The sequence below is a fragment of the Mesoplodon mirus genome (assembly GCF_964341445.2).
Source record: "Mesoplodon mirus genome assembly, chromosome: 1".
NCBI lineage: Eukaryota > Metazoa > Chordata > Mammalia > Artiodactyla > Ziphiidae > Mesoplodon > Mesoplodon mirus.
This window is the reverse complement of record NC_138976.1, coordinates 227,795,224-227,813,893: the sequence shown is the minus strand read 5'-3', so window position 1 is coordinate 227,813,893 and position 18,670 is coordinate 227,795,224. Positions and strand designations below refer to the sequence as shown.

Sequence of the window (18,670 nt, the reverse complement as noted above, 5' to 3'; positions counted from 1 at the left end):
TCCCCAAATCCTGCTGAAACGTGGAGCTGATGAGCGAGCAGAAGCTGGAGGAGGGTGCGGGTCAAAGAAGGTTTGCTTTTTAGGAAAAGGGATATTGCAGTGTTTTGTGTTTGCTTTTTTTTTTTTTTTTTTTTTTGCGGTACGCGGGCCTCTCACTGTTGTGGCCTCTCCCGTTGTGGAGCACAGGCTCCGGACGCGCAGGCCCAGCGGCCATGGCTCATGGGCCTAGCCGCTCCACAGCATGCGGGATCTTCCCGGACCGGGGCACGAACCCGTGTCCCCTGCATCTGCAGGCGGACTCTCAACCACTGCGCCACCAGGGAAGCCCTGTGTTTGCTTTTTAAGAAAAGGGATATTGCAGTGTTTTGGCTCCGAGATGGAATGACTCAGTAGAGGAACAAACATGAAGATGCAAGGAAGAGACGGGACAGCTACAGGAGCCATGTTTGTGGGCAGATGAGGAAGGTGGGATCAAGGGCGCAAGCGGAGAGGGTGGTCTGATATGAGTGCACAGACAGTTCATTCCCTGCATTGGCAGACAAGGGGGAGGTGCTGACAGTTTGGCCATTTGATGGTGAGAGGTGGCCTCAGTTCTCCTTCAATAAAGAAGAGAATGAATTTTACGGCCATTCAAGTCCCCTTGCCCCCTCCAAGCTCCTTGGCTTCCATAGCCAATGAAGACAGAGTTTCAACCTTTTCTAATTAGATATCTTATACAGCCTTTCACCTCAACAGCCTCCTACCCTATGATGCACTGGTTTCAGCTCTTGGGATCTGTCCTAAGGAAAATTGTAGATTCAGAAAACACTTATTCACAAAATATTCATTATATATTATATATAATATTCATAGCGGTAATCATGTAAACAACCTAAATCAACAATAAGGAAAAATTAGTCCATATTTGAAATAATATTTCAAGGTAATGACATGGAAAATTTCAATCTTAGTTTTAAAAGAACATGTAGGTTCTAAATAGAAGCATAAAAGGTAAAGGAAAATGTAAGCAATGATTGGCTTTTTTCTCAGCTTTATTGCGGTATAATTGACAAATAAAATTGTAAGATATTTAAAGTGTAAAACATGATGATTTGATGAACGTACATGTCAACTTAAACACATCATCATCATATATATATATAGTTGGTGAGAACATTTAAGTTCTACTTTCTTAGCAATTTCAATCACACAACACATTGTTACCAATTACGGTCACCATGTTCTACGTTAGATCCTCAGACCGCATTCAGCTTATAACTAAAGTTTCTACCCTTTTACCAACCTCTCCCTATTCCCCCCGGCCCCTGCCCTGGCAACCACTTTTCTACTGTTTCTGTGAATTTGACTTTTTAAAAAAATTTCACACATAAGTGATACCACCCAGTATTTGTCTTTCTCTGTCTGACTTATTCAATGATTGACTTTTAGTGGTATAATTTTTATTGATTTTTTTCCTCTTCTTTCCACTTTCCTAAACTTTCCAGATCTTCTATAATAATTATATATATATAACTATAAATACTTAATTCACTACATTAAATTCCCTATACTTAAAATATTCCTAATGGATACATTTGGGTTCAAGTTTTTCTTTTCCTCCTGACATGTCATCACTGACATTTATTGAGTACTTAAAATATTTCAGACTCCCATTACTGTATGATCTTGGGCAAATTTCTTAACCTTTCTGACCCTCATTTTCCTCATTTGCAAATGAGTATCATTTTTCTCATCTGTAAAATGAGGATGTAACAAATTAGCACATGAATATATCTCAGAAGAGAAGTTATAAGCACTCAATAAATATAGATATTATTATTATTTCCATATATTACTTTGTCATATTTTGCTACTTATTCTATTGGTTCTTTTCATTCAAGGACATGAGACACATGTTTGGTCCTCTTTATATTTTCTTTTTTCAATTTAAAGCCAAGACAATATCTTCTATGGTCCCTCTCCTTTACATTCTTTAATAGCATTATCAAGAAATGGAACAATGCCTTGGGAGGACATACCTTTAGCAAGTCAGTTTTCCTCAACAAGGGCAGACAGCTCATTTCCTGCCTGTCTCCTCCTATATTGCAGTACAAGAATACTGTGAGGCCCTGGAAATTTCGGTAGCCTTGGGAACAGGACCAATTCCCAAATATTTAATTTAGTTCTCGCCTCGTCTAAATTTAAATTTTGACATAGCATTTTTCTCACACTAACTGTTTAGAGGGATTCTTTCCAATTTGTCTTTATTTATCGTGAAGTCAAGCCAAACCCCAGAGGTTTTTATGGCTGTTTTGGCAGTTATTGGGTGACAGTATTCAATCACTCACACACATGCTAATTTGAGATTACTGGTCCCTATAACTCTACCCATATAACATTCCCACCAAGTAATTCCAATAGATGCTTCAGAGAAACTAAAGAAAAACAAAATAGCTTGTAGCACGTATGTGTGAATGATACTAGGTTTGTTTCAACTCCAGAGAAATGCAGAATTGAAAGTACTTTCCAAAGGGCAGAGATTCTGTTTCTCCCATTGGATATCTGTGCTGGTGTATGGCATCTTATAGTTTGTCTTTGTTTTTTGTTCTGCCTGAATTTTATGCGTTTTCACTTGCTGAAGATCAATTTCTCCCTTTCTCAGGAATCCCAGCTTTGGTTTTTTAAAACTTTGAGTTTTCTGAAAATTCCATAAATGAATTTTCAAATCCCGTGGATCCAAAGGTGATCTTGTGTAGCTTGCTGATCTGATACAAGCAGCATTTGATTTCACTGGGAGGCTGTGATGTCACCCTGTTACTAGCCTTGTTGATGGGCTCATATGACGTTGGAATTGTTTATGCCCAGAGTTTGTATTTCTCGACTTGATTTTGTCTTAGGAAAACAAGTTACAGAAAAGTCATTATTTTGATGGGAAAAACTCACTTAGTCCCAATTTTTAAGATGATCGCTAGGAGTCAAACCAGCTCACAAAACACTGCTTATTCCAAGGTATGAATGTGTGTGTGAGTACAAATAAATCAATAGTTAGCAGTAGCATTAATGTTGGAATACAAAAACAATCAGCTTAAAATCACATAACCTGGCATCCAGCAAAATATATTAAGAAGTTGTTGAAGTAGTTGGAAAAGTGTGAAATATATGAACAGGACTTTTACCCTTAAGGGCTTTAGAGGAAAAAAAAGCATAAATATACTGGTCTTTTTGATGTTTTTTTCTTGGTTAAATTTATTTTTTAAAGCCTCTTATGTCTCACGACAAATTATCTTATAAAATGTGCATTTCTGACAGGCTTACAGATTAAAGGAATCATTGAAAGATAAGTAGTGACTTTTCTGGGAAGAATGAGAAGATAGATATATTGGTAAATGTGAGGAGATTAACTAAGATAATTAAGTACAAAGTATAGAACTGATAATTCAGGCTGAGAGAGGGCAGGGCTCTGGGGGTCCCTGATGGAGCCTGCAGGTCTCATGCCTGAGGCTGGAAGAGGCAGGTATAGTGCAGAGAGGAACTGGCATAGACGCCTGTAATCAGATGTTGTTTACTCTAAACCACAAGGAGTGTTTAGACTGGGAACTAGGATGTTCTCAAATAAGGTGTTCTTGATCAGCCTATATTACAGTAAGAAAAAAAGAAACATGTGCTGGAGGCTTTTCTTGTACAATTTTAGTCCTGAAACTAGCATCTGTGCTCCTTTCCTAATTTGAGAGCTGGTGTATTCTACATTGAAAGTATCTGTCATTGTCAGTACTCAGATTTTTCTTTCTTTATAGAATATTTGATATTCAGTGAATTAGGAAGAGTCACTACTGGGGAATTTTCTGGTTGTTTTCAAGACTTTTAGGTCATTCTCAAGATTTTGGCTAGACTTTTCCTCCACATTCAACTAAAACAAGATTTATTTAAATATACATTTTACCAAAAAGATCACAAGGGCTTTAACATTGAATAAGTATCCTATGCATTGCTGGTGGGAATGGAAAATGGTGCAATTGCTCTGGAAGACAGTGTGGTGATTCCTCAAAAAATTGAAAATAGAATTACCGTATGTTCCAGCAATTCCATTTTGGGTGTATATATCCAAAAGAATTGAAAACAGGGTCTTGAAAAGATATTTGTACACCTATATCCATAGCTGCATTATTCACTATAGCCAGAAGATAGAAACAACCCAAATGCCAATTAACGAATGGATAAAGAAAATGGGATCTATACATACAATGGAATATTATTCATCCTTAAAAAGGAAGGAAACTCTGACACAGGCTACAACATGGGTGAACCTTGAGAACATTATGCTGAGTGAAATAAGCCAATAATAAAAATGACAAATACTGTATAATTCCACTTAACATGAGGTCCTAGAGTAGTCACACTCACAGAAACAGAAAGTAGAATGGTGGTTTCCAAGGGTTGGGGAGAGGGGGAAATGGGACTTATTTAATGGTTATAGAGTTTTAGATTGCAAGATCAAACCGTCTGTAGCACAACTGGACAACCATTTTGATTATATAATACTTAGCACTACTGACTCAGCTGTATACTAAAAATAGTTAAAATGGTAAATTTTATGTTACGTGCATTTCACCACAATTAAAAAAAAAAAACTAAATAGGTGAAAGGAAGAGGTGATCTAGATGAGCTTAGAGATTATTTTCTCCTATGTCAACACTGATAATTCAAATGATATTTATATGGGGTTTTTTATTTAAAAGAGTGCATTATGTGTAATGTTTTTCTAGAATTAAACTATTCTCTAATATTTACAGACTAAAGCCTAACACTATTTTGGCAAAATTCTTAAATATTTACAGGGTCAAAGAGTATAACACTGAACTTTTCGTAATGTTGATGGTAAGACTTCTACATTTGTGCATTTAGACTAAATTATCATGTATGTGGTGCAAATGAAAACTTATAAACTATATGACCTATTCCTTGCAATACACAGGATGTTTAAAATAAAATAAAACTACTGAATTATTAAAAAGCAGAAATGTTTCTATTGTATTAAAATGGATCAATTTGTGGTGAGTTCAAAATACTCAGCAAAAATATTTCAAAGAAAAGACCTCTGAGTTTTACCCAGTTTCCATTCACATAGTTTTCCTTTGAGGCAGAAGTTACAACATCTGAAGAAATGATACAAAGCAAATAATCTTGAATTTCAAAATTTTATATTGCCTGAGTAGAGAAAATACAGTCTCATTCTAGGTTCATGTAAACAGAACAGTTACAAACTATAAATTTTATATTCAGATTATGTCACTTGTATTCATTCACAGAAGTCCTTTAATTACAATGACTTTTGAAAACTATAAAATGCTTAGAATGGATGGACTTAGAGATTGTCATACTGAGTGAAGTAAGTCAGACACAGAAAGACAAATATCATATGATATCGCTTATGTGTGGAATCTAAAAAAAACAGGGTACAAATGAACTTATTTACAAAACAGAGGTGGACTCACGGATGTAGAAAATAAACTTATGGTTACCAGGGAAAAGGGGGGAGGGATAAATTGGGAGGCTGGGATTGACATATACACAGTAATAAATATAAATAGATAACTAATGAGAACCTGCTGTATAAGCACAGAGAACTGTACTCAATACTCCGTAATGGCCTATATGGGAAAAGAATCTAAAGAGTGGATATGTGTATATGTATAACTGATTCACTTTGCTGTATACCTGAAATTAAAACAACATTGTAAATCAACTGTACTCCAATACAAATTAAAATAATAAAATAAAATGCTTAGGAAAATATCATATAATCTAAATATGAATTATTTGAGAAATATCTGAATCATCAGACAAGACCAGTTTTTAAACAGTCCTTAGGCAAATACTGTGGAAAAGGAAAAATAGAATTCAAATATTTCTACTATAACTAAATATACATTACCTTCTCAAAATTGAAATAAGCAATGAATGTGAAAATCAAATGATAGATGAACTGAAATAAAAGCTGCATCACAGATATGCAATGTTTGTATAGGCATTTATGTATGTACACATTTGTATAGGCAGTTTTTAGGCTATTACCCAAATGCCAAAATATTTTGTATGAAGTAGTCTATTATTTACTGTTTTGCAAAATCCATTCTAAGGATATACACTAAATTTTAAAAACGATGAAGAAAATAAATATTTTAACTATGGATTTTTCCTTTTTTTCCTTTCTCTCCTTTTTACACACTATATTTTTTTCTGAAAATGATCTTAATCCTTTTATGTATGTGGCACCTATATTTTTTTCACTTTGGGGGCCTTGATTCATAAGGTATTATACAAATAATCTTTGATATCTGAGTGTTTCCCAGAGAGAAGACTGTAAACCCATTTACAGTTCTAACCATGGAGAAGGAAGCTTTCCGTGAATGATCCTGGGCACTAGATTCATGGCCATTACTACTCCACTGGGGCTACACCCTTGGGGGAAGGAACAGATGTTGTGACATTTCTTTTGTGTTCCTCTGAGCATGTCACACATTTAAAGCTATCCTGAAAATATACAAATCAATTAGCTGTTCTTTAAGCAAATGATGAAAGAAAGAGAGACTGAGAGACACGAGGACCCCATAGAAGTTGCCAGGTGTCCAGCTGACATGACCGGCCAAGAGCAGACCCCACGCTGAGATGTATCCCATCCCTCTTTTCTGTGTGGGAATGTAGGATCTAAGGGCAGATCACAGACAAGTATCAGAATTCTACAGGTAACCAAAGCTCAATGCTTCTCACTATGAAATGTGTGTGTGACATCAGAGATATTTTCAGACACTAAAAGGATTTAACAAGAGGAGAAAATCACAAGAAAAAAGTGAGTGGTGGAGTGGAGCTCAGCTGAGCCAGAGCCGGGCAGTGCTGGGGGTAAGAACAGGACGCCAGGCACGTGTAACTACCAACATCCACTTTCCCTAGATTCCTCTCCAGGCCCTGGTCAGAAAACTCCAAAGCTGTCATGAAAGGTTACCAGTCCTTCACTGGTGACCTTCCCTCCTCTCGGAAATGAGGGAACTCAAATCTCGTAGAATGGACAGCACGCATGCAGAGGGAAACACTATCTCCACCTTCCAGGGCTGTAAATAAAACGGCCTTTTGCTCCTGCGAGAAACACAGACCTCTGTCTTCCCCATCTGTTCGCTATATAAACATCCTTGAAAAGATAATCCAGAACAAATGGTAGACATTGCTTCATTCACAAAACATGTAGAAATACAAAGGACCCCCGAAGAATGGTATCCAGTTCTCTCCTCCCATGACTGAGTGGAATCAGGGAGTCTCATGGGGAAAAAAACAAATCTCAAATCCTTTCCACAACATAAAAAAAAAAAAAGGTAAAACGTAGAAGTCACACATTTTAGCTGAAAGAGGGGAATATTTGGTATATCGTGAGTTTCACGGTGATCATGTTTGTCTCATTTTAGCATGGCCTCAGAGTGAGCTTTTTAGATGTTGATGGTCTGCAAGATGGTATGTCCAGCAGAAACAGATGGATGGGCTGGCCGTGAGGGTCAGACCACTTCCCAGACATCAGGGGCTGCTTTTCTTTTTTCTTTTTTTTTCTCAACTGTATCATTGAATCAGGATCCACGTTAGGTCCTCTACTTTGATATATTTCTTAAGTGTCTTTTTTTGTGTGTGTGTGGTACGCGGGCCTCTCACTGTTGTGGCCTCTCCCGTTGTGGAGCACAGGCTCAGCGGCCATGGCTCACAGGCCCAGCCACTCCACAGCATGTGGGATCCTCCCGGACCGGGGCACGAACCCGCGTCCCCTGCATCGGCAGGCGGACTCTCAACCACTGTGCCACCAGGGAAGCCCTCTTAAGTGTCTTTTAATCTTTAGGATTCTCTTTCCGTTTCTTTTTTTCTTCTTCTTCTTCTAATTTATTTGTTGAAGAAATCAAGCCATTCGCTCTGGAGATATCTCTATAGTTTAGATTTTGCTGATTATCTCCCAGATGTGCCGTTTCACATATTCATCAATCCTTTATTTCCTATAAGTTGGTAGTTAGATCTATAGGCATGACCGAATTCAGATTTAGCACTTTGCCAACAATGTTTTATAGGCAGTGATGTGTTCCCTCATCAGGAAGCACAGAACAGGTGATCTGGCTCCTTTTGTGATGTGAGCTTGATCCATTAGCTCATTAGGGGTTGTAAAGGGTGACATTCTATCTCTTCTTTTTTTTATATTAGCTGGAATATATGTTGTCTATTTATTTAAGTTTAGTGTCCCAGCTATTTCCCAAATGACTCAAGATGCTTTGTACATTAAAAGAATAGAAAATAAGACATTTGGAAACAGAACTCAGTTGAAATCATAATAGAAGCAATTAGATACAGTTCCAGCAATTCTAATACTTTCTTGGTTGAATTTTTTGTGCTCTAGAGATAATATGAAATGCTTATATTTGAATGCTATGAAAAGGGACATACTTAGTGTGGTCAACCAGGACGTAAAGAGATTGACAGCTTTCTGGAGTTAACTAGAGACATAAAATCTGTACATTTCTCCTGTATAAAGAATATAGAAAATGTCTCTACACTGCTAAGTAGACAGTTATCCTTAACACTGCCACTTGGGATTAAAATATACACATGGCCTGTGTCAAGTAGATTGGGAAGTGGAAGAATATCTTATAGTCTCCAATTGTGAAGTACTTCTTGTCACTGTGATAAGACCTCAGATTATCCAGAATACTTAAGAGTATATTCTCGTTGTAAAAGGATGAACCAGGAAGGCTTAAGGTATGTATATTTCTGTGTGTTTATAACACATTTCATTTCATCATCAGGTATCACCCACAATAACTAACATATATTCTATATGCTCTTAAGGTCATATTCTGCTACACTCTATCTACCAACACCAGAGTATAAATATCAAAGAAATTTCAGCTGTATAATATGTATTTAGATATAGAAACTCGTATCTCCAGATCAGTAGGGTCTCCTGCCCCTCTTGCTCTGTCCTTGAGATTAAATTAGGGGATTCAAAGGAGATAGAAGGAACTTGGCAACAATTCCAGCTGCTGAGCCCAGGGCAGCTGTTCGTCCAGCCTTTGGTGAGTCCACTACTCGGGATACCCTGGCCTTGCTCTGTAAAACTGATGGTCACTTAGATGCCCTGTCCCCTTGGGAACACTCTCTCAAAGGTAGACTAGAAAGCTGTCTAAACTCTGCTACTTTATTTTTCTGACATAATAAGCATAACTTATTGAACAGACCTAGGTCTTTGATGAACTTAAAGTGCTTCAAGGTCATGATTTTTATATCAGTGACAGTCTTATAGACAGGGAGCTGCAGGAGATTAGACAGATGCTGTACTGACCAAAGATAAGACCCTGGCATTTGCCTTTTGACCAAATGTCTGATATGTGTCAGCTTTATTTATTTATTTATTTATTTATTTTTTTGCGGTACGCGGGCCTCTCACTGTCGCGGCCTCTCCCGTTGTGGAGCACAGGCTCCGGACACGCAGGCTCAGCGGCCATGGCTCATGGGCCCAGCCGCTCCGCGGCATGTGGGATCTTCCCAGACCGGGGCACGAACCCGTGTCCCCTGCATCGGCAGGCAGACTCTCAACCACTGTGACACCAGGGAAGCCCTCAGCTTTATTTTGATTTAACTCTTGCTTTCCAAAGTGACACACAGCCCAAAGAAACACCAAAAGACCAACAATTAGGATGCTTTTTAGGAAAAATGAAATACTTGATAGATAAGATCTATGCCATAAGTAAAACTTGACGAGAAATCACAGAATCGTAGAACTGGAAGGAATATTTAAGATCAACCCATCACATTCCATAGGTGAGGAAAATTGAAGTGACTTAACCAAAGGCATAGGGCCAGTCAGTAACAGGTCAACTCATGTCCTTGGCTCTGGACTAAAAATCATTGAAGGTGACTTTTTAGTGCTTAGTTGCTACCCTAAATACTAAATATAGTGTCAGTTTGTGGCACATAACTGAAATCTCTAGAAAAAAAGGAAAAATACATTCAGAAAACTGCTACATTTAATGTTCACGGTAGCAAGACACCGAAATTTCACTTGAGTAAAACTCGTCATTTCATTATTACCTCCCAATGATACAATAAACCCTGGGCAGAAATTGTCGTGTATGAAATTATATTAATTCTTCCAGGTCATCAGGGTACCACTCAGTGGATTTTAACAGTAATATACCCACCACTAGTCTAGGGCCACCAACCAAACAAAAAAAAGTTAATGGTTCTACAGATGTTTCCTAGCCAATAAAAAAATGTCTGCTTTAGGACTTCCCTGGTAGCTCAGTGGTTAAGAATCCGCCTGTCAATGCAGGGAACATGGGTTCGAGCCCTGGTCCAGGAAGATCCCACATGCCGTGGAGCAACTAAGCCTGTGCAACACAACTACTGAGCCTGAGCTCTAGAGCCTGCAAGCCACAACTACTGAGCCCACATGCCACAACTACTGAGCCTGCGCTCTAGAGCCCGTGCTCTGCAACAAGAGAAGCCACCACAATGAGAAGCCCGTGCACCACAACGAAGAGTAGCCCCCGCTCGCCGCAACTAGAGAAAAGCCCGCTCAGCAACGAAGACCCAACACAGCCAAAATAAAGACGTAAATAAATAAATATAAATTTATTTAACAAAATGTCTGCTTTATAAAACTACCATACATTCTCGTTATTCTTTAAAATTAGATGAGTTCAAAAGGTATCTTCAAAGATGCTGTACTTGAATTAAAATACAAAATCATGTTTAAAATCATTTGAATAATATTTTAGAAATGAATCTAAAAACCGTTCATACAAAAGAAATGCAAACTGTTTTTAATTTAAAGTCATCTCTACCATTCCCAGGAACTCCCTTGTATGAGAGCCTAATTTGCTAATCAGGTGGAGAATACCCATCTTCATTGTGAGCTATGGTTAATTAGATGTTACAACTGAACTACTAAGAGACAACGGACCCCTCCAAGGGGCAGTCAACTAGAACATTTTTCGGAGTCAAAGCAACCTAATTATTACTGCAAAGTTCAACTTAGAGGAATTGATTTGAACACTTAATGGACTCACTTTGGGGTCAAACCTCTTGAGATTAGTTAATTCATACCGGACAGTCTTTTTAGTACATTAAAATGGGCTTTGATAAAAGAAAAATACACAGAATCAAAAAATGTACAGAGAGGGAAAGGCAACATGTAGAGACGATCCCACCAAGTTCCAGAGAGTTTCCTATAAACTAGAAAGTGTGGAAGCATAAATCCCAAGTTGGGACAATCCCTCACGGGTGACCGACAACCCCCTGCTTCTTGCTTTGGGACACGTGGGAGGCGAATCTCTTCTAGAAAGAAGCACTTTCTCGTACGCAGCTCCAGAGAATTAATCTTCCTCTCCCCCAGAAGAGACTCCTGTAGTCCTTAGGGGTCAGAGAGGAAAGCAGTGAATGCACTCAGATTGTCGAGATGGTACCCACAGTGGTACATTTGACAGAAGAACCGTGAGGTTTAAAGAAAGAGTGAAGAACACTGTTTGGGTGGGTTTAGCAAATGTGCATGATCTATTTTCAGTCCCCTACGACTGTGGGGACACTGTTTCCACGAGACGGTATGTCCTGTGGTCCAAACAACTGATTTACAAATAAACTTAGAGAGTGATTCTTGTTGGTATTTTGGTGACACAGAAGGATTTCAATGACTGAATACATTACAGGAATGAGATTATAAAGTTCTCCTAAACATTGATTACTGTGCGAAGTCCTAATAGAACACAGGCCTTTCACAACTGGTACCCACAGAGCCCTTGTATGGATCACCAATCACGTATCATGCCTTTGATAGCACACCTGGATGGCGGGCCTCTGCTTCATTTCCCTAACAAGACAGTAAGCTCCAGGCTCCCTCAGAGGCGGCACTGGGCTGTACAGCCCTTGGGAATCTTCCTTGGAGCTTGCACACAGTGGAGAGGGGAGGAGAGCCAAGGGGAGGGGTCACAGCACACCTGGCTCAAAGCAGAGAGGGACACGGGACAGCCAGCCTCCTAGGTGAGACTCTACCACACAGCCATCAACTCATACCAGCTCGTTCATGGCTAGCCAAAACTGTTTCGCTTTAAACTGGCAATAAACGGAAGACGATGAATTATCCAAAGCTCACTGAGAAATACAAAAGTCTATATTTTTCATCTTTCAGACTTTGCATTCTAAGGCATTCCTTCAGCTATTTAGAAATGCTGTTTCTAGGACTTCCCTGGTGGTCCAGTGGTTAAGAATCCGTCTTGCAAGGCAGGGGACACCAGTTCAATCCCTGGTCGGGGAACTAAGATCCCACGTGCCACGGGGCAACTAAGCCCACACGCCACAACTACAGAGCCCATGCACTCTGGAGCCTGTGAGCCACAACTAGAGAGAAGCCCACGCACTGCCATGACCCACACGCTATAACAAAAGATCCCACGTGCCGCAACTAAGACCCTATGCAGCCACCTAATAAATAAATAAATATTTTAAAAAAGAAGAAGAAATGCTGTTTCTCTTCCTTAGTACAAGTGATTTACTGGGGTCTCCAATTATTGGCTTAATAAATGTTTACTGAATGAGCACTGTCAGGTCTGTAGTCAAAAGCTTGACCCTCCTCCACCCTCTAAGAGGACAAAGATTCCCCCCGAGTCAGGTTTAGGGAGTTTGCAGCACCTACTCACATCCTTCATCATCACAGACTTCCCACCCAGGTCTGGCCTGACTCCAAATCCTGTAAACTTTGCACTCTAGTCTGATCTGCAGATCTCTGTTCATTACAGGAAAAACAAAATAGAGGGGGGCATATTTTGATCTAAAATATTCTTGTGGAAGACCCCACCAGTATTCTTTTACAGTAAAAATTAGAATGTGAAATATTTTAACTGACCCATTGGTAAAACATATTTATAGGGCAGTCAAGAAAAATAAAGGAAATTGAGAATTTTTTAAGCACTTCACCAATAATCAGAAGCAATAAGAATAAGGATAAGGACCTCCCTGGCGGTCCAGTGGTTGGGACTCCACGCTTCCAATGCAGGGGGTGCAGGTTCAGTCCCTGGTCGGGGAACTAAGATCCCGCGTGCCATGTGGCGCACCAAAAAAAAAAAAAGAGTAAGGGTAAACCCTTGCACGCAGAGAAACTCCACTGCAGAGTAATTCTGACATCTGTTAAACGGGAGAGCAGGAAAGAGATCATAAACCCTTCCATGAATCCCTACCGTTACAGATCATAGGAGGAGACAATAATAATACTGTCTTTGATTGCAAACGTGCAGAGAACGTTTGAAAGTGAAACCTACCGAACAAACATCATGCTAAGATTCTGTTTCAATTAATATTAGACTATGCTTGTTAGAAACTCCAGGAGAGCCTTCCTAATGTTTTATAGGCAGGAGACTGAAAGCAGAGATGAGTATATATCCCACAGAAAGCAAGCCACCAAAACACACGTATTTGGCTTAAAAAAAGAACTGAGAGATTAATGCATTTTATTACAGCCAGTAGGAAATGTTTTAGTCTGTAAATAAGTTATCTGATTTGATTTTGTTCCCGCTGTTTTTTTTTAATTAAGCAAAGAAACATTTCCAAATTTTTGTTTTCTCATCTTAAAGACCTAAGTCCACAGTGATTATGTAGCATCTCATCGGCCTATCCCTCTTCACATCTAATTTTCACAGCAAATCAGTCACTTGCCACCTCAACTCAGGAGCCAGGGGCTGAACTTGCGTGCCAGTTTGCTATTGCCTCACGGGGGGAACAATCTGTTTGGTCCCTGTTGATTTGAGAGGTATTTTTCTTCTTTCCTGTGGTTTTACATGCAGTATGTTCAACACAGAGAACACTAGGCAAAGCCTTGCCAGAAAGGGCCCTCTTGTTGGCAAAAGCCCATATGCTGGAATGTTCACCTGACTTCACCAGCAGGGACCCAGGGCTGACGCCCACCTGGGTGCAGGCTGGCGAGGCTGCAGGCTGGTGGCCCCTGGTCCACAGAAACCACAAGGTGGAGTGTCAGCGGGTCAGTGTCCAAAGGGCGGCGTTTGCATCTTATGGAGCCTTCTGCAACTTGTAAGGTATAGAGACCTCTAGGCATGAAATCTTACTAGTCTTTCCCCTTGCAATGAGACGAGGAGAAGATGGGCTTCAGCTGGGCTTCACTGTTCACACACAGACACCTGGGAGTAATTCTGCTACAGCTAATGTCCTGTGTTCTTTCTGTACCCGTTCTTCTCCCTCCTTCCCAGAACACCTGAAGGAGAAGTTGGAAGAATACATGGCTCGGTTTTCCAAAGTGAGGATTGTTCGCACCAAGAAAAGGGAAGGGCTGATCCGGACCCGACTCCTGGGGGCGTCCATGGCCAGAGGCGAGGTCCTTACGTTCCTGGACTCCCACTGCGAGGTCAACGTCAACTGGCTGCCCCCGCTCCTCAGTGAGTGACCCTCAGCCCCTGGGGCCTCCGGGGGAGGTGGAGGAGGGTGCCATGCGCTTCTGTGTCATCCGCCATCGGCAAAGGCTAGAGACCCCTTTTACGAGGTTTGCAGTGGGAGCGGTGAATTCTATCTTAACTATTGCCGGGACGTATAGGTAACTAGAAAACCACATTGAAATGGACATTTTACGTAATACCAACTGCAGTCTAACTTAAGGTTTGAAAAGGTTTGATTTCTTTATCTTAGACATTCACTGAGTAAACACTAAAAGGAAAAAGTATTCATGATACTACCTATAAGCACAGTATGATTAAAATACACACACACACGGAGTTTAGCAAGTATTATAGGATTGTTAAGAGATGAGAAAAGTATTCAGCCCCAGAACACAGTTAAAGTACAAGCGCACTGACATTTTCCTAGGATTTATAAGGCCATTCTCTTTTCCACTCCGGCACCAGCTCAGCTCCCTAAATATACGACCCCCCCATCATGTTTACACACAGTCCCTCAAACACTCAGAGCTGCCGTCCAGGTGATACATCTTAAATGATCACTAGAAGACTATCACTTGAACTGCTAGAAACACAAAAGTCCTGAAAACCATTCAAGCTCGAAAACCTGCATGAGGTTCAGTCCAAGCATCAGTATCTTTAATTTCACAATTAAGTCAGAGATAAAGCCCAGGAGTAGCTAAGGAATAAATTGTAAGGCTGAGGGGAAAAGTGTGTTTCTAAAAAGTTCTTGGTGTGCACATATTGAGTTCCTTTCTGTTCTTCCACATTTCACTAAATCAACTTTTATTGTAAGTATTTCCCTGGCCTTGGAGCTAAAGCCAGTTAACAACCTCCTTCACAATAGCTGCCTCAGAAAGAATCATTTTCTATTGAGAACCGTGCAGGATTTCAGATAGAAGCAGCAAAGCTCCATTAGTAAACGATGTGGGGAAAAAAAATCAATTGAACTTGTGTTGCATTTGAAACAGGAAATGACCAGCAACTAAGGCTCCACCACATCTCAGAGCCACACTCTCCCCTGCAGACAACCACCCAGACACCCTAATCAACAGGGATGTTTCTATGCTCCTAATGGCCAGAGATTCCTCTGAGCTTTTAATTAAAAGTACCTTGTCCAAGGACATAGCAATTTAGAGTTTCATCAGCAACCATCAGTTTCCCTTAAGCGGAATTTGACCTATATGGTGTTGAATACTCAAGTCAGCCCAAGGCCTAATTTATTTATGAACCAAAGCAAGCCCTAAATGCCAGTTATCAAGGCTCTGATTGTTCATATGCATCTAACAAGAAAAAAAATAGGAAAAAAGGGAAAAGACAGAGAAGCCCACTTTTTCTCATTCAAGCATTTCATTTCCTATAGGCCTGATGGGTAAGAAATGATTCACGCTCAGGATCACTATCTTTTTTTATTTTCCTCTATCAGTGTCGTGAAACATCCTCCAAAATGAAAAAAAAAAAAAAAAAAAAAGGTGGAGCCACACAGTTTCTTGGTTCATTTTTCACCTTGGGATTTTACCTGAATTTCAATTTCCCATTAAGAGTCTGTTTGATCCCTGGAAATTGAAATGTAGGCACAAGCCTTAGATAAAAAATTAGTCATGCTGCTTTCACCCCCGAGCTGGTGCTACTGGATGAGAGCTGAGAGGAAATTTGAAGGGAAAGTTGACAGTTAATTTAACAGACTCATTCTCTTCAGGTCACCTTGGGACTCCTTGTTGGTCAAGGAACTTGTAAATCAACCTGATTCTGAATTTGACTGAAGAAAGTCACTGAAACCTTAATACTCAAATACCTGCAGAGGTGATAGAAGAAATATTTTGGACACAGTAATGATGGTCTCCTCTGTCAAAGACATCTATGGGGGAGCGCCACTTAGATAAAGATTAAAGCCCACTGCAAGGCTTGCCCAGGTGAAAATGATGCCCACAGAGCCCTTGGTGGGATTAACTTAAAGAGTGAATGAATGAATGAAAGAGAAAGAAAGAAAAAGACAGGGAAGGAAGGAAGGAAGAGAGAGAGAGAGAGAGAGAGAGAGAGAGAGAGAGAAGAAAGAAAGGAAGGAAGGAAGGAAGAAAGGAAGAAAGAAAGAAAGAAAGAAAAGAGAAAAAAAAAGAAACGGAGAGAGAAAGGTAGATCTGGGGGGAGATCTTCCATAGGATTCTGTCATTTCCATGCCCTGCCTTATCAGTGTCATCAGAATAATGATGCTGAAATAGCCAAACCTCATTATTTCTAAATTATGTCTTTTCTTTTTTAAAGATACTTAAATGTATTTTATTCCACAGGCCACATCCAAAGGTCTTCCAAAGAACCAGAAAGCAGATGTTTGCACTTAAAAGTTCTGTCTGACACTATTAGTTTGTTGTAGTAAATACTGAAGAAATGCACATTGTTGGGAAGACAACACTTCACATGTAGCTGTTCTAGGTCAGCCAAAGTACCTGTACATGCCCTTCCCAGCACTGGCTGTTCAGGTCTCACATAATAACATCTACAAGGGAGGAGCTGGAGCTGTAACTGGAAAATAAGTCTCCTTTCTGCCTCAGAGAAGCACCATGGCCAACTGGAAAGACCCCAGACTTTAGCACAAGACCATTAAGCAGGGATGGCATCCTAATTCTTGCCCTCAAAAGATGAGCGACCTGGGACAAGTTATTTAACTTCTCTGAGCTCAGTTTCTCATGTGTAAACTAGGAATGACAATAAGAACAGCCTCATTGGGTTGCTAGGAGGGTTAGGAACAGCCTGAGTATACTTAGTAGTTGCTCAAGAATCGAATAGTAGCGGTAGTATCAGGCCATCTAACATATTTTCAGATACGAAGAGAGAAGATAAAAATGTATAGCTTTGATAAACAGAGTCTATATTAAAGAACAGTAGCAAAATAGGACTTGGCAAAATCCCTGGTAAGCCTGAGAGCAAAGAATTCTGTGTATAATCTGCCAGCCTTTGGGGGGCGGTGGAGGGACAGCCATCATGGCCGTTGTAAGATTAGATGCTAAAAAAAAAACCCATGAAGTTAAATATTTACATTTTGGAACCTCCAGAAAGCAGGCCAGTATTTTCTCAGCAGGCTCTAGCTGCATGCTTGAAGGAACACAAGGACTGTTTATACTCCACGCATGTTGGGTGCACTGTAAAATGACAGACTGGGGACAGGTCAGAGCAAAACTGTGACAGAGGGAGAGCTAAATGCTCTTCGACAGGTATCTCTGGGACATCACCTTCTTCAAGGAAGATACCACAACTCTAATTGCACCTAATCACTGTCCCATCACGTGAAACCCAGCATTCAAACAGAGATTCTGCAAAGTGCTCTGAAGGCAACAGGGAACCAGACTGCGAGCACGATGCGTTAGGAAGGGCTTCTCTTGGCAGAAAAGTGAGAGCTGACCTGGGCAGGCGTGTCATTTCCTGTTCCGTGCTTTCATTTTTCAGACCAAATTGCACTCAACCACAAAACCATCGTGTGCCCCATGATCGATGTCATCGACCACAATCACTTTGGGTACGAGGCCCAGGCCGGGGATGCCATGCGTGGCGCCTTTGACTGGGAGATGTACTACAAGAGGATCCCCATCCCTCCAGAGCTGCAGAGGGCGGATCCCAGCGACCCTTTTGAGTGAGTAGCAGCCGAGGGAGGGTCCATGGGAGAAGGGGCTGGTAACTCAGGCGTGTGTCCGCTGGAGACCCATCTCTAATGAAATGGAATAAAACGGGTGGCAAAACACTGGGGAAAGGTCAGACCTACAAGTGGTGTAAAATCACAAGCTGTGCTGAGTACCTTCTTGAACTTTCTGAGCGTGAGAGGGCGTGTGTGGTATGAGAATCAGTAAAGGCAGAGTTCACAGCAAATGCCCAGAAAAGGGATGCAGTCCCTTTCAGCCATTCTCTTAGAGGTTCTTTCCTCATTTTCAGTTCCCTCTGCTTTCTGCTTTTCCCTAAAGGATTATTTAAATTAACTATTTTACTTTTCTTTATTAGGGAATGATATAAAATATGAACCAGTATTTAGGCCTAGGTTCCATGCCCTGCTGGGAACTGCTTCTTTATAAAGGAGGGCCATATTTTGGATGAGCAGCTGCTCCCAGAACTTAAACTTGGGGAATTCAATCAAATGATAGATCCAGAGGAGATGATCTTTGATAATATTGCCCCCAGTTTAGTTCTATACAGATATAAGTTTACAGTAATCTATTGATTTCTACAAAGCT

At 40.3% G+C, this 18,670-nt stretch overlaps 1 protein-coding gene across 1 annotated transcript in view; it reads left to right on the top strand.

The window, feature by feature from the left end:
- The window catches only part of GALNTL6 (polypeptide N-acetylgalactosaminyltransferase like 6), a gene marked incomplete at both ends in the record, with an annotated part of 1,095,032 nt that overhangs the window by 885,330 nt on the left and 191,032 nt on the right, over window positions 1-18,670 (top strand). The window contains 2 exons of the mRNA XM_082625207.1: window positions 14,253-14,438; window positions 17,895-18,078. Coding sequence (XP_082481333.1) covers window positions 14,253-14,438; window positions 17,895-18,078 — 370 coding nt within the window. The remainder of the gene's footprint in view (window positions 1-14,252; window positions 14,439-17,894; window positions 18,079-18,670) is intronic.